General features: G+C 37.7%; 1 protein-coding gene across 5 annotated transcripts in view; it reads left to right on the top strand.

Moving 5' to 3' along the window:
- The window catches only part of LOC131153260 (uncharacterized), a 115,115-nt gene that overhangs the window by 20,352 nt on the left and 69,663 nt on the right, over positions 1-25,100 (top strand). For 3 of the 5 annotated variants that reach the window (XM_058105454.1, XM_058105455.1, XM_058105453.1), the window contains 3 exons: positions 12,687-12,768; positions 12,900-13,003; positions 23,115-23,162. In XM_058105454.1, coding sequence (XP_057961437.1) covers positions 12,687-12,768; positions 12,900-13,003; positions 23,115-23,162 — 234 coding nt within the window. The remainder of the gene's footprint in view (positions 1-12,686; positions 12,769-12,899; positions 13,004-23,114; positions 23,163-25,100) is intronic. The other 2 variants (XM_058105456.1, XM_058105457.1) reach the window with 1 other exon arrangement.

Consider the following 25,100-nt stretch of genomic DNA (forward strand, 5'->3'; position numbering starts at 1 on the left):
TAGTTTTTGCAGTCTAGTTTTGCTGGTAGGGAAAGTGTTTGGATGGTACAATTATGTTCTACTGAGAGGAGAAATTTTTTAGATGAAATACAACTGCTTTGGGAGGTTGCGAACCTTTTTCTAGCATTAGCACTAATGTTCTGCTGGTAATAGAATGATTTTTAAAGGAAAATTAATGGTTCTGCTTGTTCCAATAGGTTTGGAGACACTTGAATAGTGAGGTCAAATACGATCTTTATGGAGGTAAGAAGTTGCGGTGATGTAGCAACAGGAAAAGGCTTGAGGGGATAAGGGTCTCAAAAGAAGCAAAAGGGGGAAGAAATCACCATGCTTTTAGTTTAGAAAAGAGGAGACATTAGGAATAAAGCATCGTAACTTCTAATTTAGCTTTTTTTTTTGGATAAATAAAGAACTTAATAATAGAGAGAAAAGGAAAGAACTGCAATCAAAGAATGAAAGATCACATGGAGAACAAGGTATGTGCTAAGAAGTCAATGGAAACAACTTTAGTGAAGCAAAGCACTCCACTCTCTTTGCAAGTCTTTAAGAGAAACATTTCTACAAAAGCCATTTGTAGAGTGCGATGGAGACCCCAAAAAAATAAAAACCCTCTTGTGAAAGATCAAAACAATGTTGCCTAGAATGTGGAATGAGATCAGGATTATGGTACTACACATGCTCTAAAATGTGGAACATTAGGGGTGCACATAAATCGATATATTGGTGAAAAAAGTGCAATGGCACTTCTATATTTTGGTAAGGATGTTGAGGTTTCCTAAATTTAGAAGAGATTGATAGAAAATATGAGTAAAATGTGATGATTCCCCAATTTTAACTAATTAAAAAAAAATGTCATGTGAAAAATATTGAAAAAAATTTCTTTCATATGAACCAAAATATGTTGGGTAATGGGGAGCAAATTCGTTTTGGCAGGACTTGTGGGTTGGGAGATGCCTTTGGGTATTGCTTTTCATGTCTTTATTGAGTTTCTAATCTTCATGACACCCTTATTTTTTATTTTTTATTTTTTTTTGTTTTACAAGGGGACAATCTCTTTTAGAATTTTCATTCGGGAGAAATCTTAATGACGAATAGATTAATGAGTTGGCTCTTTTAATCAGTTTTCGTGATTCTTTTCACACTCATTTGGGGAGTGATATAAAGGTTTGGAGTTTAGATCCTTTTGGGGAATTCTTTTGTAAATCTTCTTTCTCCTACTTGACTTATGGCCCTAATGCGGATCCTTTTGGTTTGTATTCTTTGGTTCTTGAAAGAATTAATAATAGTGATTTGCTTTAGAAGAGAAGGCCTAGTAAGGCCCTGCCACCTGATGTTTTTTTCCTTTGTTTAAGGTGTGCAGAGACTTGTTCACATCTATTGCTCTATTGCCCTTTTACTTGGGTTGTTTGGAACAAATTATTTGGAATATTTGGTGAAGACTAGGTTTGGCCTTTCACCTTGAAGGCTTTTTATAATATCACATTTTGGGGTTTTGGCAAAGGGAAGGATAGGAAAGCCTTGTGGCGATGCATCATTATGGCTATTAGTCGGTGTGTTTGGTTTGAGAGCAGTGCTAGAATTTTCAAAGGGTGGCTATTGCTAACTTGCGTTGGAGTAGAGTGGTTTATCTTGTGTTGCTGTGAGCGTCGGGCTAATGTCTTTTCTCATCATGTTTATTTGGAGGACTTGAAGTAGTTTTGATTGGCTCTGCTTCATTGAGTTGGTTTGCAGTTTACGATGAATTTTTATTTTAACTTAGTGTTATCAATGTAAAGATTACTTATTCTTCTTGTTCTTTCTTTATCTTTTTTTTTTTTTCTTTTTTTTTTTTATATACATTACTCTCTTTTATAATAAAATTCTTTGTTCTAAAAAAAATATTGAAATAAAATTTTAAAACAAATTATTTCTGACAACCCATGCAAATGGATAGTGTGAGAGCAAATATGAACAAGTCTTCCAACTGCCAAAGCAAAGGACACATATGTTCAATGGTAGAGCCCGATTTGTTCTTTGCTTGTTATTAGTGTTGATTTTATTAAAGATCACAGTCCAACGAAAGCCTTTATTTTTGAAGAGACCTTAGCTTCCTGAATAAAAAATGTATGAAAAAAGGGATAGCATTAGAAACTTGATCGAAACAAAAGAGAAAGGCTTGCGAGAGAAGTCTATAGAGGACCTAGGTACCAAATCCTTTTATTGCTCCTCAATCAAGTATGAAAAGAATCAAGCACATTTAGAAAAAGGGCAAGATTAGTTGTCTCATTCATTTAGGTTTTGCACAAAATGAGAGCCCCAAGATGTCCCTCCCTCCTATAGGAAAGAGTGTTGTGAAGGGTAGATAGACGAAGAGTGTTCTGAAGGGTAGATAAATGAAGAAGATAGAAGAGATTGTTGAAGACTATCGAGCAGTAGTAGGAATCCTAAAGAGGAAGGGGGTAGGATCACTCGACCCTTGAGAAATGAACATATTATGTTATGTTATTCTTGTCAAAACCCGTGGAAGAAGTTTTTGATATGGGCCAAAGGGGATGAGTACACTTGAAAGACTATAAATTTTTTTTTGCCTCTTTAAAAGGTGTTGCGACTGGGGAACTGCTCCCTCTCGCGATGACACCTCTGCTTCATTGTTGCAGATCAACTGTTGCTTTGTTGTTTCGACAACATCACTCGCCTCGCAACCCATATTCGTTCTTTGGCTGGCGACTCTTATAAGGATTCTTTGCTCTATGGATGGGAGTGAGGCCTAGAGGGAATTGTGGCTTGCATCAAACCACTTCCCCAGCTTTCGAGCCTCCTAGTTTGTTCGTCGGACATCTCAGGCCTAGTTAATAACAACCTTGGGCAGATTTGAAGCACCCCCTTTTAATGTAGCCCACTCTTGTCGAAAGGGGGACTTGCGACCCTCGTAGCCCTAGTGGGACTTGTGAGTCCAGTTGAGCTTCCTTCCAACCTCCCGACCTTGTTTGCTGGACACCTTAGGCCTGTGTGATGGTGACTTCAGCTAGAATCAAAGATTTTCCTTGTCGAAGCAGCTCACTCTTCATCAAAGGGTCGTCCCAAAGCTATTCTTTGTGTTCTCTCTATGAATCATTTCTTCGGACAGAAGAAGATTATGTAAACACTTACTTGAAATCTCACTTATCATATTCCATTGTAGAAGACACAATTTTTTCTGAAGAATTTGCCATGCTATATCCAAAAGCTCGAAGCTATTAGGAATTGCTACTGCTACTTCTTAGTTTAATAAGAGAAATCGAGAACAACTAGCATCCCTTCCTTCGCTATGGGGGGCCTCCATATCCTTGCCAGGTAGTAGACATTTTGCCTTTCACATTAGTAAAGTATCTTTGAGTCTTCCGTAGAGTCCGTGGGTTGAGGAAGAAGGTACATAGTGAGTTTGAGAGCACCCACAGTGTCGGAATCCACCTTAGTAGACAAAAAATTATTCTCTTTTGAATAGATCCGTTATCAGGAGCCCTTTGAATTTGGAAAAGTCAAGAAGGATGATGTCTTGCTATGTTATGATAAATAATGAGGTTTGCTGGTTCTAGGAACAGGTGACAGAGTTTTGGTGGTAGAATACTAAATTCCTATGGATTAAGTAGATGAGATTTTTAGGATCATTGTTGATCACAAAATTTATGTCAAACAAATTTGGAAGAATGATCGTTGTTGAGAAATTGCTGCACTCAGGAGGAAGATTTTCGTTGAGGCAGGGAAGCCTTAGATTGGTGGAGTTTCTGCAAATTGTTGAAAGGGGATGTAGATAGCCAGAAAAGGATCAACCGAAGACTCTTATGCATGTCGTGTAGACAATGGGTTTTTTTGATATAGAGCAGAGAAATGAAATGAATATGACATTTAAGGGTTACCCAACGAGCTCAGTTATGTAGAGGAGGTCATAAAGCATGGAGTTAAGCATGATAGGAGAAGGAATTACTCCTGGTGAAACTTGCTGGAAAATTGAGAACGGCAAGATCTTGTTATTGGAAAGAGAAAAATCGGGGGAGAGAGTATATGAGGCATTAATGAAGCCTAGTTCCTTTTCAAATTTTGGAAGCTCTTTGGCCAAATTAATGGTTCGATTAGTGGGTTGGAAGTTATGAAAGTGGACAAATAGTTTTCTGTCACTCGCTTTAGGCTAGGAGGTCTTGTATTGAAGCCCGTTTCTCGGCAGACCCAAAAAATTCTAAATGGGCCGGATTAGTGAGCCCAGTGTGGGTGGAGAGATGGAAGTAGCAAATAATGTAGAATCTTTAGAAATGGAAGAGGCGGTCAAAAAGAGTGAGATCCTTTAAAATGTTGTGGAAAATGCAACACAACTTTGTGAGGCCAAACAAAGGCGTTTTATGGGAGATTTTCCGTATTGAATTGGAAGGTTGGTTGAGGAAAACAATGGTTTGCTTTTGGAATAGATTTAGAAATTTGCGGATGTGTTAATGAGATCTTCTCAGTTGAAAGCTATGGAAAAATTAGAGATTCCTGATTGTCTAGAAAGTTATGCATGCGAAATAATGAGGCAGGAGACTAAATCTTAGGAAACAAAGAATAGAATTATATATTCAGGTCACGTGATTTTTGATATAGTAAGATATTGGGGAAGAGTTGGCTAAGAGTGTCAAGTGAGTAATGATATCATAGCAGTTGGATAGAGATTGCCGTCAACCACATCCTGAAATGATTGAGCATGTATTAATCTCATTAATTACAATTTTGATAATTTGGAAGTCTTAAATGTTAGGGGCCTATGCCTTCTAATACTGGCCTTGGGCTCATTTCTTCTCCTATGGACAATTCTATTAATCCTCCTTGTGATGTTTGGGGGGGGGGGGGGGGGGGGGTGGGGGTGTTAAGTTCTTTTGGAAAGGGAGATCTTTTTTGGTAGGACCCTTGCTCGTCTAGAATTAGCAAAAGTATTCTATCTATTCCTACCCAACCCATTCTTTCTTTGGAAAATTTATGCCTCAAGGAGGACTCTAATTGGAGGAAGGTTTGTTGGTTTAGTTTCAAGGGTGGTTAGAAAAACAATCTAGACCCACTTAAACTCCTCAGGGATCTAGGGTTGGAGCTCTTAGATCATGCTAGAAATTTGGTGAAGGTGTGCCTAAATCCTAGGACTTAGGAGAGGAGGAAAAATAAAGTTTAGAAAGATCTTAAAAATATGATTTCTTCAATTAATTACTAGTGTGGAAAAGTGATTGGTAGGGGGGGTAAGTGAGTTAAATTAAGAAACTTGTTAGTTGGAATGTAAGATGAGTAGAGGGGTTTAGGAAGAGGAGTTTGATAGAGGAAGTCTTGGACAAATACTCGATATTGTCCTTATTCAGGAGGCTAAATTGGAAGAGGTTGATTTTTTTGGGGGGGGGGGGGGGGGGCAGTAGGGAGTGGGAATTTTTACCCTCGTGTAATGCTTAAGGTGGCATACTAGTTATGTGGGATCCTAAAAATATTTCCAAATTTGACACTTTGTTGGGTTTTTTCTCCATTTTTGTGTTATTCGAAGTGAGAGGGAGGGGTCAATGGTGGGTTTCCTTTGTGTATTGGCCTAGTAGACCTACTCTAAGGAGTTCTTTTTGGGAGGAACTGTATTATGTTTTTGGGTTTTGCTCCCCTAGGTGGATCGTGGGCGGCGATTTTTTATTTCTGTGAAATTTCCTAATGAGAAGAAAGGGGGTGGTAGAGTGACGACTAGCATGCAAAATTTGATTTTTTTTATTAGGGACCGTGGTTTAAGAGATATTCCCTTGGGGAAAGCTCCATTTACTTGGTCTGTTTTGGGGGGGGGGGGGGGCTAGAGTGGTGGCTAGTAAAATTGTTAGCCTTTTGTTTTGCAGCAAGTGGGAGGATGAATTTCCAAACCTTTCTCATCATGTTCTCCTAGAACTACGTTTGACCATTTTCCGATCTTGTTGGGATCTAGAAAGGTGTCTTGGGGTCCTACGCCTTTTAGATTTGAGAATATGTGGCTGGATCAGTCATCCTTCATGCCTTTGGTTAAGGACTCTTGGGGAGAGGAATTGGAGAGGGGTTGGGGAGGTTTCCAGTTCAGAAGAAAGTTGAAACGCTTGAAGGAGAAGTTGAAAGTGTGGAATAAGGAGGTGTTTGGTGATATCAGAATTAGAAAATCTAACATATTAAGCAAATTAACTTCACTGAATAGGAAGGAGTAGGATTGTAATCTTACAGACAGTGAGGAGTTTAGGAGTGTTTCCTTGAAAAATGAGCTAGAAGAGGTGATATTTCAGTAAATGAGAAGTTGGAGACAAGAGACCAAATTCAAATGGGTTGAGGATGGTGATCGCAACTCTTCTTTCTTTCATAGACTAGAGAATGGGAAAAGAAGTAAGAATTTGATTAGGGAGTTAGATGTGGGGGATGGGATAATGTCTAGTAATCAATGCCATATTGCTTTTGTCATCACCAATTTTTTCTAGAACTTGTATTTGGTGGAGGATCATTGTAGGCCAATGGTAGAGAGCTTAGATTGGAACCCTATATCTACTATATCACATGTTTTGGTTAAAGAGTTCTTTTGATGAGGAGGAAGTTAGGGGGGTGTTTTTTGGGATGGAAAGGGATAAGGCTCCAAGCGCAGATGGCTTTAACACTACTTTCTTTCAAGATTGTTGGGAACTAGTAAAGGATGATCCGTTGAAAGTTTTTAGTGAGTTCTTTGAAAGCAAAGTTCTTAGTAAGAGCATTAATTCCTCCTTTATAGCCTTGGTACCGAAGAAATCTAATTCTATAAAAGTGGAGGATTTTGGACCTATTAGTATTGTTTCTAGTGTGCATAAGATTAGTTAAGTCTTAGCTAATAGGTTGAGTGCGGTGCTTGATGATACCATATCTGGCACTTAAAGCATGTTTTTGGTGGGGAAGTAGATAGTGGATGCTATTTTCGTTGCCAATGAGGAAGTGGAGGATATTCGAAGGAATAAGAAGAGGGGTGTTGTTTTTGAACTAAAATATGAGAAAGCCTATGATAGAGTGAGTTGGAGTTTCTTGGATAGAGTTTTTGAGAGAAAAGGTGTGCATTGGCATCACTGGATCAGGGGTTGTTTGTCTAAGGTGTGGTTTTTGGTAATTGCGAATGGCGAGCCTAAATCTTGGTTTGATGCTTCGAGGGGTATTTGACAAGGAGACCCTTTATCCCCTTTTTTGTTTGCCACTGGCAAATGTTTTGAGTAGGATGGTGGATAGGGTGATGGAGAAGGCTTTGGTTAGAGGCCTAGAAGTGGGGAGAGAGGGCGTGGTGGTTTTGCATCTTTAGTTTGCTGATGGCACCATCATTTTAGACGATCAAAGTCTTTATTTTAGGAGAATCTTGGGTATTCTTCATATTTTTGAGAGGGTTTCTATGCTCAAAATTAATATGGGGAAGAGTGATTTAGCGGCTATGAATGTGCTAGTCTGTGTTAGGGAACGGGTTAACGAATTGGTGTGTGGTATATTGGATTGGCCTTGGGCTTACTTAGGTGTCACTTTTGGGGGTAATCCTAGAGCCGTAGATTTTTGGAGCCCGGTAGTGGTAAGGGTGACAAAGAGATTAGATGGTTGGAAGGGAGTCCTCTTCTCTTTTGGGAGTAGAATTACTTTGATTTAAGCTTGTCTTGCTAGCATCCTGTTATGTTTCCTCTTTGTTTTTAAGATTTTGGTTGTGCTTGCTAGCAAGCTTGAGAGGATTATGAGAGAGTTTTTGTGGTTTGGTGGGGGGAGTCATAGAGACCATCTAGTGAGTTAAGAATGAGGTTTGTAGATCTAGGAAGGAGGGGTGTTTGGGTCTTGGCGAGTTGGTGGCTAAGAACACCACTCTTCTAGCTAAATGGCTATATCGCTTGCCTTTAGAAGAATTGTCGCTCTGGCATAAAGTAATAAGAAGCAAGTTCTTAATTTTTGATTTCAACTAAAATTTTGAAGCTTTAAAAGTACGGAAATTTCGATGGGAATTTTGATTTCAATGTCAATTTTGATTTCAATTTGAAGTAACAATGGAAATTAGTAGTAAAACATGGAGATCTTTTATGAAACTTTAGAAATAGCTAATAAGCATAATGATGCAAGTTTTAGGATTCAATATTACCAATTAAATACATCTAGTTTGTGTATAAGGTGCAATTGTTGTAATATAATATGTGTATTAAACATATTCATAAGATAATATGTATTAAACAAACTTGGTTAATGTAAATGAAAATTTTAAATCAATTAAAATTATTTATTATACAAATAAAGATAATTAGAAATAAATGGCTAAATAAAACCTTGTTGTAATTAAAATTTTTCATATAATTTCAAAGGCCCTTCTAATAAGATTTTGCTTCAATAAAAAATACGATAAGTTACGAGAGAAATTTCACTTCGCATCTAAATCTCACATTTGAATTCTAAGAAAATTTCATTCTATAGTTAAAATTTGGACAAGTTTTATTAAAATTTCGAGATTTTGATAAATTTTGAATGATTCGTTGAAATTTTGGATTGAAATTTTGTAATACAGAAATCAACTGCCATTTTGGTTTCAAGGGTGATGGGAAGCAGAAATCTCAAATGGAAATTTCAACAATTTCATGGAAATTTAAGACCAAGATAAGATATAAGTTTGGGATTGATGAGAATGGTTGGATAGTAATGCTAGGGGAGCCTATGGAGGTCCATTTCGTAGATCTATCCTTCTTTCACCCTTCAAACTAAACGTGAGGTGGGGAGGAGTTCTCATATTCGTTTTTGGAAAGACCCTTGGCTGGGAAATGCACCATTTTCTATTTTATTCCCTTGTCTCTTTCATATAAGTTCTCAGCAAAATAAAGCCATTTCTTCTTTTTTTGTTGGTGAATTGAGCAGTCCTTTGGTTTCCTAGAATCTTCATTATAGGAGACCTCTGAGCCTTAGGAAGATGGTGGAATTGTCATCTTTGTTATTGAGTGGGAGTAACCTTTTTTCAGAGAGGGATGTTCTTTCTTGGTCTTTTGACCAGTCACGAGTGTCTTCTTGCAATTTTTTTTTTTGTATTTTTGATTCGTTCCAACTCTTCTTTCCTGCTATACTTTACTATTTGGAAGGCTAAGGTTCCCCTTAAAATAAAGGCTTTCACTTGGTTGAGTGTGCTTAATAAGATTAATAACTTGTTGCAAATTTGGAGACCTATGAAGGCTCTCTCTCCCAAAATATGTGTGCTCTGTTACAAGAACTCTGAGACAGCTTGTCACCTTTTGCAATGTGAATTTGCTTGAAGTATATGGAATATGCTTTTTTGGCATTATGGGGGAAAGCTGGGTTTGTCCATCCTTGGTGGAAGACTTTTTAGAAATGTCCTTTGTAGGCTTTGGTAGAAGAAAGGATAGAGAAACTTTATGGATTATGAAACTGCTGCTTTTTCTCAGTATGGGGTGTTGGCCTTACAAGACTTAAAATCTTGTTTTGATGCTAACGAATAAGTGGAACTTAATATTTTTTGGTTGAGTGGTGATATTTCAGAACTCACAAGGATCACATATGCGAAAGCAAGGTCAAAGTGCCCACAAGGATCAAATGAAGCTTAAAAGAGTCAAAGCATGGATTTAAAGATGATTTAAATAAAGCTTGAAGAATATGAGAGCATGATGTTAAAGAGAAAGCTCAAAGAATATTAAAGCTTGAAGACCAAGAAAGAGCCAAAACAAGCATGAAGATTCAAGTGTTTAAAATGACAAATGTCTTAGAAGTCTTTATGTAAGTGCTTTAATGTTTAAATATTGTTTGAAATATTTTGAAGCTTTTAGGTTAATTTCTTGGACCTAGATACCTTTTAAAATACTTGGAAAATATTTTTATAAGGTGAAAAGATATTTCAATAAGGTTAAAATTATTTTTGGAATGAAAAGCACCAAAAAGAGGTTTTTCCAAATGCTGTCATTTTTTCTACATTCGCATTGAGGTGCATTTTTATCTGTCAAACACTCCTTATTTTAAAAAGTGTTCAACATGAAAGATTTAGGATTTTCTCTTACCTTTCTTTTGACACCAAGAACACCTAATTTGGAGTTGTATAGAAAAAGTTATGACCAAAATACTGAAGCGGGGTCGAAGCTGTCAGCAAACTGAACACTGTTCACGGAAGAACTTCAGAGGACTGAACAGCAAACATAACCACTTTAGACGACTGAAGTGTAACTTCAGGTGTCTGAAGAATTTCTTCAGAAGACTGAAGATTAAGTTCAAACTTCTGAAGATTTTGCTGAAAGTTTCCTAAAGAGGCAGAATCACCTTAGACGACTGAACCCGAAAGTTCAGATGTCTGAACACTGTTAACGGTCGTATTTTTTAAAAGATTTGAATTTGAAATTCATATTTCTTGGCCATCAAACTTTCTATAAACTTGGAAGATACTCCAAGTAATCTTGGGCAACACGAAAATACTTTTGAAAGCCTATAAATACATGGTTTTGCAAATCAAAACAATCCAAGAATTGAAAAATCTGATTGATAAGCTGAAAGCACTCTTGTTCTTACAAAGTTCTCTTGCTTACTCATTGCAAAACTCTTTTGCTAAGATATTTTGAAGTGCTGATCCTTACTACTTAGAGTTTCTATTGCCAATCTCCATCTAAGAAAGAATTTGGTGAATTATACACTTGAGCTTCATTCTATTTCATATTGATATTTTTACATTGAAGTATATAGTGCTGAACTTGTACTAACCTGCTCTTTTTAGAGAATGTTTCTTGTACATAGAAATTCTTTTTGATTTTCTTGTAGATTGACGACTCCAAGAATTGTTTGGATCATTGGCTAAGCGTGGGGTATCACTTAGAGAGGTGTAGCTCTAGCCTATTGAAGGAGTGACTGAGTGAGGGGATATCACTTGGAGAGGTGGTGCTCTTGCCTATTGAAGGAGTTTGTAAACGGTGTTGTTCCGTCCGACAAAGGAACATGTTTTAGTGACTCCTTTGGTGGTTTGCCAAAGGCGAGGACGTAGGCTGGGGATAGACCGAACCTCGTAAAAACTTGGTCTCACTCTCTTTCCCTGAACTCTCTTTACATTCAGCATATATAAACTGCATGAATGATTTAATTATACAAACTACGTAATTTGGAAGTTAAATAAACTTAAAGTTTAATTTTGATTTGGGATTGCGGAAACCGAAAGAGAGTACGTTGGTTGATCAAACTTTTGTGGAAACCTCAAAAGGAAGTACGTTGGTTGGTTAACACCTAAAGAAAAATTAAATAAAGAGTTTATTTAAATTCTGAGTTGTGGTTTGCATTGAAGGAACGATTTCATATATACAGGGCTTGGTTCAAATTCACATTCACTACAGGGCTTGAATATAAGTCATATACACAGGGCTACATACAACAAAGTTGAATCTATCAAAGTGTTGCATCTTGATTGAATATATTTTGTTTGATTAAGTTTTGTTTGATTGTTAATTTACTTGAATTGGTTGGTTGTGGATTGAAATCTTTGAAAGAATTAAAAGGCTTAAAAATTCATTAAAAGATTTGAAAGAAATTTTAATAACCCAATTCACCCCCCCTTTTGGGACTACATCTTTGTTTTCATGGGGTTTATGAATGGAACGTAATACTCTGATATTTTTTGGGAAAAAAATAAAATAGATGCTGGTTTGGGAAAAAATGAAGTACTTGGCCTCTCTGCAGTGTGTTGGTTATGGATTTTTTAAAGAGGCAAGCATTTAGGAGTTTCAAAGTGATTAGAGGAAAATGTTGAGTTGTTAATCTCTTTTTTCTTGGGTATTTTCTTATGTTTTTTGTTTAGTCTTGGAGTGTCTCAGTTTGTCTCTGGAGATATTTCATTCTCCCTTTTGTAAATTTTTTTTCTATTAATGATATCCTCTTTTGTTATAAAAAAAACAAAAAAATAAAAATAAAAAAATGAAGAAGATGAAGATACACTCGACCCATATGAGGAGCTTCCCCAATCAATTGATCTTCCAAAAAATGAATCTCTCTCCTTCGCCAACCTTATAATGAATATCTGATATTTGACTTCATATGCATTGATTTAATTCAATTTGCTTTTGTACTATACTTTAGGGCTTTACTGTTGTGTTTTAGTTCCTTGATTGAAGAATGATTGAGGAGCATAAAAAATAAAGCAAACAAGTTATTTTGTGCCTACTCTTCCTTGAAGCCTGGGGAGAGGGTGCTTGTCATGGGCGAAGTTATCTTGTTTAGTTGCTGTTCTGTTCTAATCTAGCAGAGAGACTGTGATTGCCTCTTTTCCTTTTGCATATATCAAGGTCAATTTGTTTGATCTTGGTGTCATATTCCTTTGTGCACATGACTAACCATTTTTTCCAACCCTTACTTGTCCTTTAGTGGTGCTACCTAACTGCCTACACACACACACATACATACACACACACACACACATACATATATATATGTATACACACACACACACACACATACATACACACACACACATACATATATATATGTATACACACACACACACATACACACACACACACACATACATACATACACACACACACATACATAGATATATGTATACACACACACACACACACATATATATATATACTATAAATATAAAATATACAAATTTTTACTTCATGCTGCGAAGTATTTTGGGTTGCTTCCAATTGTTGCTGAATTTTTTTTGCCTTTTTCTTTATTATTTGTCCTCTACGTCATCAGCCGTGCTTGATATGCAGGGCAGAGTATAACCCGGATCAGTATTTGTGTGAGACAGATTTCACTCTTGCTAGCAGAACATACAAAAGAGATGATTTGGAGGCAAGTATGGTCTTCAGTTTATTCAAAAGAAATTATATTCTTTCTTTGCTTATTTAAAACATGTGTCTATGAGCAAGTTTATAATGGTTTCTATGCTTGTATTCTTGTTGCCTATGATTTATTATTTGCAGCTTAGGAATGGACGAGGCCATACTTTACAATGCAGTCATTATGTGCCTTCGCCTTTTCCAGAAGATACTTCTTTTCCTTGTGTTATATACTGCCATGGAAACAGGTTTGTCATGATCATTTGAGACAGTATATGAGCATTAATGCATCTCCTTGGGATAAAATTGTGTCTGACATCCTTGTGTTGGACATCCTTGGGGCGTATGGTTTATATTTTAAAAAAATATTTTAGGTGCATCAGGCATAGTGACATGCTTGTTGGTTGCTTTGGCTATTGTTGTTGAAAGGTCAGTTTATTTTAACTATGGTGGTCAAAACATTATTTTAAAAGTTTGTTTATAATTAGACCACCTATAGATCCTGTTTTTTAAGGTTAAAAATCTAAGCCTTTCATTTTTTTTTGAGTAATATTTAAGCCTCGAATTTGTGGCTGCCTGTACATTAATAACCATGACCTCACGTAGGGATGGTGATTGACAGCCGGGACTGAGGAAGATTGGTGTCTTGTGTACTGGAAGTTGAAGCCTTGAGGTGGATTGGGGAGTTATTATCCTCAGAGAAGTATGAAGCTTCGTTAGTTTGAAATTATGGAATGGTAGTGGCAGATTCTTGTGTTTAGAGAAGGCTAACAAAGGAGGGATCCCCAGAGAGAGTAGATTTTAGGGTGGCAATTCCTTTTTTTTTTTCTCTGTTATGATGGATTTGATTGATGGGCAAGAATGAATTTGTTGGTGATGAGAATCCTAGATTATGCTGCTTCGATTGTGCCTCTGCGAACATATAAAGGTCAGATGCGCATGGTGACAAGATAAACGTCTTTTAGAGGCTCTCATCAGGTTCTTCTTTTGCTGATGTACTTAGAGATCCTCTGACAACGGGTTGCTGCTCTCCAAGAGGCATGACATCTGAAATTGCAGGGTTTGGGGGAGGATATTTCCAAAATATCTCCTGCCCTGTTGCAATATGCTGGCAAAGGATTTTCTAATTCTAAAGTCAAAACACTCTGATGGGTGTGCAAATTTTGGCAAATATAGGCCTTCAGCTTGTGGGCCTATTTTTGAATGGTGCTTTCAAGTTGGTCGAAAAGAAAAAGTCTCCTATCTGAAATGAAGCTGGAGTCTCAAACCCACCTAGACTAAATGAGTTGGTAAAACTGAAGCTGGAGTTAGGCCCATCTAAACAAAGTGAGTTGGATAGAACTGATGGGCAGAGATTTCAAGCTAACGTGAAAACATATGGGTTAGACGTTTAATGTGTGGAAGCCTTGAAATCGAAGGAAGTTAGCCAGTAGATGGTTCATTGAACAGTAGGGAGGATAACAATATTTTTGATAGTGAGTAGTGACTGTCAGCCACCTATAAATTCCTATAAATTTCTTATCTTTGGGAAGTAGAAATGCGACTTGGAACCTCTTTGCAACAGAGTAGAGGTAATTAATCCTACTTCTAATAATCCTCTCTCCTCTACGCTAAGATTCGAGGGAGAAACAAAAGGATATGACAAAAGGAGTATTAGAGGACGATTCTTTCTTTGATTTTGGAAGATGATTTGAGTAGCATGTGTGATTCTGAGAAGGGACTGCTGATTGACCAATTGAGAGCTGATTTAGATTTTGTAGAAGAGGATGGCTTGTTTGAGTCATTTGAGGGGGATTTTGGAGATAAAGGAGGAATTGGGTTGGAAGGTGATTCTTGTAAAGAATGCACATCAGCTGGAGAGAGATTGCCAACATTTGGAACTCTGAAATTGTGCAAGTTGGTGAAGATTATTTTAGTCATAGTTTTGATCAGATGAAAGCCTTAAATGGTCAGGGGTCTTTGTCTTTTGACAACATAATAGGACATCTTGGCTGTACCTTCTTCTGTTGCTGGAAGGGATAATTTTGTAAGGCAGATATTCCAATGGAGGATCCAGAGTGCATTTGTGGGGGGTAGACAGATTGTGGATACAAAACTAATTGCGAGTGAAACTGTTGAGGATACTAGGAGGAGGAAGAAGAAGGGGCTTGTTTTTAAGTTGGGTTTTCAAAAAGCTTATGATAGAGTGAGCTGGAACTTTAAGGATAAGATTTTTGTGAGGAAGGAGTTTGGAGAGAGATGGTGTAGATGGATGAAGGGTTGTATGTCTAATGTGTTTGCGGTGATAGTGAATGGTGAGCCCAAATTTTGGCTGAAGGCCACGAAAGGGATTAGACAAGGGGATCCTATTTCTCTCTTTTCTTCTTTTGGTTAGTGGTTGATCTTTTGAGTAGGATAGTTGATAAGGTGGTGGATAGAGGTTTAGTGGAAGGCCTGAAAGTGGGTGGGGAGGAGATCATGATGTCTCACCTTCAGTTTGTCGATGATGCTATTTTTTTTTTCTGGAGGATCATAAGCCTTTGTTCATTAAATAGTTTGAAACTTCTTCAAACTTTCAAAAGGGTCTTGAGGCTTAAGATTAATATGGTAGAGTGGTATTGTAGCTATTGACATGCCTGCAGAGTGTGTTGGGAATTAGCCTGGGCTGTTGTCCTATCTAGGGGTATCTAGGGGTTCCTTTGGTAGGTAATCCTAGATCATCTAGTTTTTAGGATCCAGTGGTGGAGAGAGTGTCCAAGCGTTTAGATGGGTGGAAGGGAGGCCTTTTTTTTATTAGGAGGGAGGATTACTCAAATTCAGGCGTGTCTTTCTAGTATTCTGTTGTATTTTCTTTCTACTTTTAAATTCCAATGGGGGTCACTAGTAGGATTGAGAGAATTATGAGAGATTTTCTCTGGTCAGTGGTAGTGGGTGTTAGCAGAATTGACAGCTACATGTGCTGTATGTTGGCAGAATTTGTTTAGGATGTAAATAATGTAGAAATCCCTACAGTGTGAACGACAGCCACGTTTGGTGAATGACGGCCAGCAGTGTGAACAACGGCCACGGTTGGTGAATGACGGCCACCTACCATGGTGGGTGAGCCACCACCACCTATCATGAGATCTTGCCACAAGCCAGAGGCTATAAATTGAGACCCTCCACCGAAGCTAAAGGACACATCTCAACTGCAAGTTGTGTCCTCTTCTGTTTTTCCATATTTTATTCTGTGTACATGTTAAATAGGGACCTGAGTATGTGAAGAATACAAAATTGCATATATAATTGATTCATTCAGACCAAAATTGACATGGTATCAGAGCCCCTCTTCTGTGTTCGTTGTTCTCAGTTACAGCAAGTTTCGTCTTGCTTTTCATGGGAGTCGGTCCTCTTTGTAGTGTCCACATTGGTGGTTTTATTGAGTTTTGTTGGGGGCTGCCCGAGGTTTTTTTTTTTTTTTTAGGTTGCACGCGCTGTGCTTGATTGCAGGCTACTCATCTTGGTGTTTTTTTTTTTTCGTGGTGGCTGGGCATTTTTGTGGTGGTCAGCAGCTTCGATTCCTCTTGGTGTGATCGACGAAGGTGCTGTGTTTCTTCCTCTGCTGTGTCATTTTTCATACACAGGGCAGGCTTGCTGTTTATTTGGTTAACTGCTTGGGCTTATTTTTCTTCTTTGTGCCGTTCATCATGTCTATTGAAAAGACTTGTTAGATTTAATGGAAATAATTTCCCTACATGGGAATTCCAATTTAAAATGTTCTTGAAAGCAAATGAATTATCAAATCATATTGATAAATCTGCTCAAGTTCCCGTTGATGAAAAGGAATTTGCACAATGGGAGGTCAAGGATGCTAAGGTAATCTCTTGGCTGTTGGGGACAATTGAGTCTCATCTTTTGACCAATCTTCGCTGTTTTACTACGACTCAGGCTATGTGGGATAATCTCCACCGTATCTACCATCAAGATCACAGTGCTCGGAATTTCCAATTGGAGTTGGAAATTTGTAATTACTGACAAGGTAATTTACCTATTGAACAATTTTATTCTGGTTTTATTAATCTTTGGAGCGAATATTCTGCTATTGTTCATGCTAAGGTTCCCCCTGCGGCACTCGCTGTTCTTCAAGTGGTTCATGCTGAGAGTCAACGCGATCAGTTTTTGATGAGACTTCGACCTGAATTTGAGCCCGTTGTTGGAAAAGAAGAATAGAACAACAGAAAAAACAGAGAAGAAAAATACTGAAAAATGCCTCTTTAATTTACTGACTTGATGAAGAAATTACATATATAAAAAGCTACAGTGCTGCAGCACTTTTTGCTGGATTTTTGAGATTCTTTTCTATTTTTTCACTACTTAAAATGACTGGGATAAGACTACTATTTATAGGGCAGAGCACATGGGGAATAGATGGGAAATTTTAATATTCTAGGGACTTAACAACTCATTAAATAAACCTAGAAACAAGACCAAGAATATGACAAGTTCCTAGACTAAATAACTCATTCCTGTGCTATTAATGGATGACAATTGTATTACACTTTGAAAAACTGAACAGAACTTTGAATAAGAATCACACTGGCTGCAACTTGCAGACTGAATTATTTTATTGCTGAATGTTCTGCCAACTGTAAGCTGAGTTGTCTGCTGACTTTTCAACAAAATAACTGAATTAACTAACTTCAGCAGATTCACGACTTTCTCACAAATTCCCCTCTAAAGCCGTGAGTCCTAACATGTCTCTAAACTTCAAAAACTTCTCAGTAGTAATAGGTTTTGTGAGCATGTCTGCTGGTTGTTCATTAGTGTTGATGAATTCTAGCTGAATTTATTCCTTCTGCACAAGGTCACGAATAAAGTGATGTCTGACCTCAATATGCTTTGTCCTGGCATGAAAAACTGGGTTCTTAGTTAGAGCTATTGCTGACATATTATCACAATAAATGGTTGTAGGACCCTCTTGCTTTAGCCCTAAATCACTAAGTAATTTCCTCAGCTAAACTCCTTCACAAGCAGCGTCTGTTGCTGAAATGTATTCTGCTTCTGCTGATGACAAGGCAACAATGTTTTGCTTTCTTGAACACCATGAAATCGTGCCATTTCCAAGACAGAAAACATATGCCGATGTGTTTTTTCGATCATCAACTGATCTGGCCCAATCATTGTCAGTGAAACCGGTCAAAACAAACTCAGAATCTTTGCTGTACTTCAGTCCAAGTTTTAGTGTGCCTTTAAGGTATCTTAATACCCTTTTTGCTGCTGCATAATGAAGTACACTTGGGCTGTGCATGAACCTAAACAACATACTAACAACTTGTGTAATATCAAGCCTAGTATGAGTGAAGTAAATAAGGGATCCAACTAAACTCCTATATTGATTTTCATCGAATTTCTTAGCTCCATCATCAGAATTTAATTTTTCATTTAGAGCCATAGGAGTACTTATAGCCTTACAGTCCTTCATATGAAATTTCTTCAAGATATCGGCTACATACTTTTCTTGGGAAATGAAAATTTCCCTTCTTCCTTGCTTAACTTGCATCCCGATCAAGTACTTCATGATCCCTAAGTTTGTCATCTCAAAATTTTTCATCATTGAGTGCTTGAAATCAGCAAGTAAATGAAGATTGCTTTCAAAGTAAATCAGATCATCAACGTACAAGAAAATAATGATGAAATCAATTTCTTTTTAAAAAAAATAAAGAGCTAGTTCATGAGAGCTTTTCTGAAATCCTAAATTCTGAAAATAAGAATCAATCTTACTGTTCCAAGCTTGTGGAGCTTGTTTGAGGCCATACAAAGCCTTGTTCAGTTTGTACACCTTTTCTTCTTTGCCCTTCACTTCATATCCGCGTAGCTGCTCAACATGAACTTCCTCATTCAGTTCTCTGTTGAGAAACACAGATTTAACATCCATTTGATACACATTTAACTCCAATTTGGCAGCTATTGTAAGTACAAGCCGAATTGTCTCAATTCTTGCAACTGGTGCAAAGGTCTCGTTGAAATCAACTCCAGGTTGTTGAGAATAACCTTTGGCAACTAATCTGGCCTTGTACTTTTGAATGGAACCATCCTCGTTGTACTTGGTTTTGTAAATCCACTTGAGACCAATAATGTCTTTGCCTTCAGGAGGATCCACAAGCTTCCATGTGTTGTTCTTTTCAATCACATTAAGCTCTTCTTCCATGGCCTTTTTCCATTTTTTATCCTTCACACTGCATCTTCAAAATTCTGTGGCTCACAAGAGAAAAGAGCAAATTCTGAATTTTCATTAGAAAAATAGCTTCTAAAATCACCATACCTCTCCGGAGGTCTTTTAACTCTTTCAGATCTTCTTAGGACAGGTGAAGAGGATGAAATTCCTTCATTTTTCGAATTTTCAGATTTTGAACTAAGGTTCCCGGGTGCAATTTCAACTTCTGAAATTGCTGGATTCTGAGATTCAGTAGTTGGTTTAGGTCTTGTTGCTTCAGCTGGTACAAAATTTGGAATATTTGTTGAGTTCTGGCCGCTGGAAGTCCACTTCCATACTCCCCTTTTGTCAAAGATGACATCTCTTGCCACTGTCAGCTTGTGATTAACAGGATTCAGCAGCCGGTGGCCCTTTGATTCATCGCTGTACCCAATAAACATAGGCTTTTCTCCCTTCTGATCAAACTTGCCCTTATTAGGAGCTTTGTTGAGTGAGTAGGCTAGACAACCAAACACTTTCAGATGGCTAATATCTAGTTTTCTCCCACTCCAAGCCTTCTATTCTTCATTGATTTTGTTGGTGACTGTTTAAGATATAAACAATGGTATGTACAGCTTCAGCCCAAAGAGAATTAGGAAGTCCTTTACCTTTTAACATGCTCCGAGCCATTTCAACAATGGTCCGGTTCTTTCTTTTAGCAACTCCGTTCTGCTGAGGGCTTCTACTCACTGTTAGTTGCCTTTGAATGCCTTCCTTCTTGCAATAATTCATGAACGGGTGATATATGAATTCACCTCCACGATCAGTTCTTAAGGTCTTCATTTGCAGCTCACTTTGCCTTTCAACGAGGGCTTTGAACTCTAGAAATATTGAAAAGGCATATGATTTTTGCTGAATAAAATGCAACCATATCATTCTAGTAAAATCATAAACAAAAAGGATGAAATACCTTTTGTTTCCAAGAGATGGTGTTCTTGTGGGACCAAATATATCCGCATGAACAACTCCAAAGGAGCTTTGGCCCTCCAAGAAGTTTTGGGGAAAGGAAGGTGGGCATCTTCCTGTAAATCCAGGCTTCACAAACTTCTTCAATTTGATTTATTTGGGGAAGACCACGAACCATATCCTTTTTCTTGAGAAGCTGCAGTCCCTTATGATTTAAATGCCCATATATGAGATGCCATAGTTGAGATTCGTCTGAAATTTCACTCTTCAAAGCCACGGGACTTGTGTAGTTAATGGAGAGTGGAAAAACCTTGTTCAAGTCATCTCAACTTTAGCCATCAGTGAGTTCTTCTTCTTGTCTATGATTCTGCATTCATTTCCTTTCGAAATGGACTTGATATCCTTTTTGAATTAACTGCCCCACACTTAAGAGATTGTGAGCAAGACTTGGGACATAAAGAACATCATGGATGAATTTTTGCTCATCTGATATGGACTACACTGCTATTACACCTTTTCCTTGAACTTTTACAAATTTTCCATCACCAAGAATAACGGAATTTGAAGCATTTTCATCAATTTTAACAAATAACTCACGGTTACCTGTCATATGACTGCTGCAGCCACTGTCAAGGTACCAAACCTTGTCGTCGTTGTTTTCAGCATTGAGACAAGTGAGAAATACTTGCTCTTCATCATTTTCCTTGCTGAAATTTGCTTCTGAACTCTCATTCTTCTTGTGCCAACAATCCCGATCTGAATGGTTTGGAATGTGGCACCTTTTACACCTTAAATAGCATTCAGCTGAGGTGTGATTTGACTTCTTGCATATGATGCAATTCTGTCCTTGATTGCTGGAACTTTGAGGCTGAAAATTCCTGCCTCTGCCACGGCCTCTTCCACGACCATGGGATTGATTATTTTGGCCTCTTTGAGACAGGTCTTGTTGCTGAAAATTTCCCCTCCTCTCTTGATTTTTCCGGTTCAAATTGAGCTTTGATTGAAAAGCCTGTTCCAAGGGCTGACCTAAAGATCTTTTAATTCTTTCCTTATGTGATTTTAAAGAACAACAGAGGTCAAACATGATCATAATTGAGAGGTCTTTTGATTCTTCAATTGCTGTAGCTGCAAGATCAAATTTTGGTGGTAAACTTCTGAGAGTTTTTTCAACGATCTTTTTTTTCTTCTATCCGATCACCATAAGCTCTAATTTGGTTGACTATTTCAGCAACCTTGGAGAAAAAATTTTTGATGCTTTCAGAATCTTTCATTGCCAAGCAATCAAAGTTCTTCCAAAGAGATTGTACTCGGATCGAGACTACTTTATTGTCTCCTTGAAATTCCTTCTGCAGTGTTTCCCATGTGTCTTTAGCCTTTTGAATGCCAAAGATGTGGGGATAGATGGTCTTTCTGATCCCTTGATGAAGATAACTCAAAGCAAGAGCATTATTTTTGATTTTTTCTTTGTTCTGGGCAGATCTTTGAGATGAGGTTGTTGTGCTTGTGTTTGTAGAGGATGAATCATCATTTGCTGAAGTTGAATCATCATACCCTTCTTCAATAATCTCCCATAAGTCTCGTGCAATGAAGAAAATTTTCATCTGATCAGCCCAATACCCATACTTTTCTCCTTCGAAGATAGGTACTTGGTTTTGAGAATAATTGAACATAGTTCTAGCAGAGGAAGAGGTGCTGGACGACATGGCTCTAATACCAAATTTTGTTTGAATAGAAGAATAGAAAAACGGAGAAGAAAAATACCGGAAAATGCCTATTTAATTTACTGACTTGATGAAGATATTACATGTATAAAAAGCTACAGTGCTGCGGCACTTTTTGCTGGATTTTTGAGTTTCTTTTCTATTTTTTCACTACTTAAAATGACTAGGAGAAGGCCACTATTTATAGGGCAGAGTACATGGGGAATAGATGGGAAATTTTAATATTCTAGGGACTTAACAACTCATTAAATAAACCTAGAAACAAGACCAAGAATATGACAAGTTCCTAGACTAAATAACTCACTCCTGTGCTATTAATGGATGATAGCTGTCTTCCACTTTTAAAAATTGAATAGAACTTTGAATGAGAATCACACTGGCTGCAACTTGCTGACTGAACAATTTTATTGCTGAATGTTATTGTAAGCTGAGTTGTCTGTTGACTTTTCAACTAAATAACTGAATTAACTAGCTTTAGCAGATTCACGGCTTTCTCACACTCGTTCGCACCAATTTATTGAACTGTAATCTGGTTTCTTCTTTGGACATTTGTTTTGGAGATTTGTTGCGTGAAGAACAACAGTTATCCACTCATATGAGTATGACTTCTAAGAAGGTATCTTCTGAGGCTGTGAATGTGGCATATGTTGCCCAAGGCAGAGGGAGGAACAAGTTACAGTGTTACAGTTGCAAGGAGTTTGGTCATATTGCTCGTAATGGTCCAAAGAAAGTTTGTAACTACTGCAAGAAAGTAGGCCATTTCATCAAAGACTGTCGAGTGCGGCCTTAACATCACCAATCCCAAGCTTTTCGGGCTGCTGTTCGGTCCTCTTCTTCTTCTTTTGCGCCACCCACTGTAGGCTCTAATTCGTTTGTTCTCACACCAGCAATGGTCCAACAGATGATTGTGTCTGCTTTTACTGCCTTAGGCCTACGTGGTACGACTACTAAGTCAACTTCTTGGCTTGTTGATTCGAGCGCATCTAATTATATGACTGGTAATATGATGGGTCTCCATGATGCTCGTAAGTATCAGGGCACGCAAAATATTCAGATTGCTAATGACAGTACTCTTCCAATTACTGCTGTTGGTAATTTGGGCTCTTCATTTTGCGATGTTTTTGTCTCACCTGGATTGTCTACCAATTTGCTTTCTGTTGGTCAAATGGTAGATAATAACTATGATGTTCATTTTTCTTGTGATGGTTGTCTTACAGGATCAGGTGTTGGGGGCGGTGCTCGCGAAGGGGCCTAAAGTGGGACGTTTATTTCCTTTATAATTTTCTATTCCTAATGTTGTTTCTCTTGCTTGTACTGCTATTGCCAAAAATAATGAAGTTTGGCATAAGTAATTGGGTCATCCTAATTCTGTTGTCTTGGCTCATCTTATGAAACATGGTTTCTTGGGCAACAAAGATTCCTTTTCTTCTTCTCCTGTATCTTTTGATTGTGCTACTTGTCGTCTTGTTAAAAGTAAAATTTTACCCTTGGAATCTAAGTTTTTTTTTTTTTTTTTTTAAGTTTGAAGATGGAAGATGGAAGAAGAAGGCTTTTCTCAAGGTCCTTGAGGTACGTATCCTATTGCAAGCATAAAGCTAATTTATAGAAAAAACTTGTGTAGATATTTTCACTGGTAGTGGTAAGCCCGTAGGGTCTTAAGCCTTTGATGAATTTGTGGAATTGTTGGTTTGAATCTACAGAGCATCTCTGCAAGATCTCTTTTTTCCATTGTATACTCACGGGTTGCACAACTTGGACAAAAAGAGCCAACAAATCACGTGGGAAAAGAAAAATAAAGTCCGAGAACAACATTGAAATTCCTCCCCTCCAATTGTTTCATTTTTTTCCATGATTTCCAAAAAAGTTCAAAAGAATAGCCAAAATTTTTGAAATCTTCGAAATTGACCAAAATCTCGAAATTTCGGTTAAAATTATGCAAACTCGAATCTGTATCTCAATTTTGTTTTAGGACGCCTTGAAATTCAAAATTTCGGTTGAAATTTTGACATTTCAACCGAAATTAAGTCCTTGGTCAAGACAAATTCTGGATGGTATGACTGAGTTCAGATGGTAGGAAAAGGTTATAAGATGAAAGGCGACAACTTTAGGATATTGTGAGCCTGCTCCTGGTAATAATGCTGATATTATGCTGTTAGAGAGTGGTTATGAAACAAAGTGAGGTTGTGCTTCTTCCGACAAATTTGTTTAGTTGTAAATAAGCAATCTAGGTTAGGTACAATCTTGATGGAGGTAACAGGATGTGGTATCGCCGGGAAGAGAGCACAGGGAAGAGACTTGGGGGGATATCACTATGCTTTTAGTCTAGGATAGAGGAGCCGTGTGAGCAGAGTATTGTGATAACCTTCGATACGATCTCTTGAGCAAGAGAATTAACTCCACATTTATTGCTTTGGTGCCTAAAAAGAGCAGATCTATCAAGATAGAAGACTTTAGATCTATTAGTCTAGTTTCTAGTGTGTGTAGGATCGTCACTGAGGATTGGCTAATAGGCTGAGTGCAGTGCATGATAAGACCAACTCTAGTGCTCAAAGTGCAGTTGGGGGTGTTAACGGAGACAATTCAGGAAATTTGGCTGTAAATAATGCTGATTAGGCTGTAAATAATGCTGAAAATCTGGCAGCATTTAAGTGCTGAAAATCGGGCAATTAGGCTGTAAATAATGCTGAAAATCTGGCAGCATTTTAGTGCTGAAAATCAGGCAACAACTATGTAAATCTCTTCTGTATAATGAAAGCAAACCTGATGGAAAGGGCATTTAGACCAAAATTAACATGGTATCAGAGCCCCTTTTTGATTCCGTTGTTTTGGTATTAATCACTGGGTGCGATTCTCATCGCTGTTTCTCTCTCTCTCTCTCTCTCTCTCTCTGTTTCAGCAAGTTCTTTCTTGCTTTTCGTGGGTGTTGGCCTTCTCTGTGGTGTCCACTTTGGTGGTTTTGAGTTTTGTTTGGGGCTGCTAGAATTTTTTTAGTCGCGCACGCTGTCCTTCGTTGTGGGCTACTCATCTTGGTGTTTTTTCTCGTGGTGGCTGCACATCTTTGTGGCTGTCGGCTGTTTCTATGGTGGTCAGTAGCTTCGACTCCTCCTGGTGTGATCGACGAAGGTGATATGTTTCTTCCCCTGTTGTGTCGTTTTTCACACAGGGCAGGTATTTCGAGTTAGGCTTCCGTGTTTGATATGGGCCTTTCGTGTTTGATCTGGTTTTTTTTATTTCTGTTGGGCTTATATAATTTGGTTGTGTCCGTCGACCTCTTATTATTTGTATTTGGACCTGATTTGAGTTAGGCTTGCCGTTTATTTGGTTGACTGCTTGGGGGATTTTTTTTTTTATTTTTTTCAGTGCCTTTCATCACGTCTATTGAAAAGACTATTGTTTGATTTACTAGAAAGGATTTATCTACGTGGGAATTCCAATTTAAAATGTTCTTGAAAGGGAATGAATTATCAAATCTTATTGATAGTTCTGCCTAAGTTCCCATTGATGAAT

Source organism: Malania oleifera, chromosome 4 (genome assembly GCF_029873635.1).
Source record: "Malania oleifera isolate guangnan ecotype guangnan chromosome 4, ASM2987363v1, whole genome shotgun sequence".
NCBI lineage: Eukaryota > Viridiplantae > Streptophyta > Magnoliopsida > Santalales > Ximeniaceae > Malania > Malania oleifera.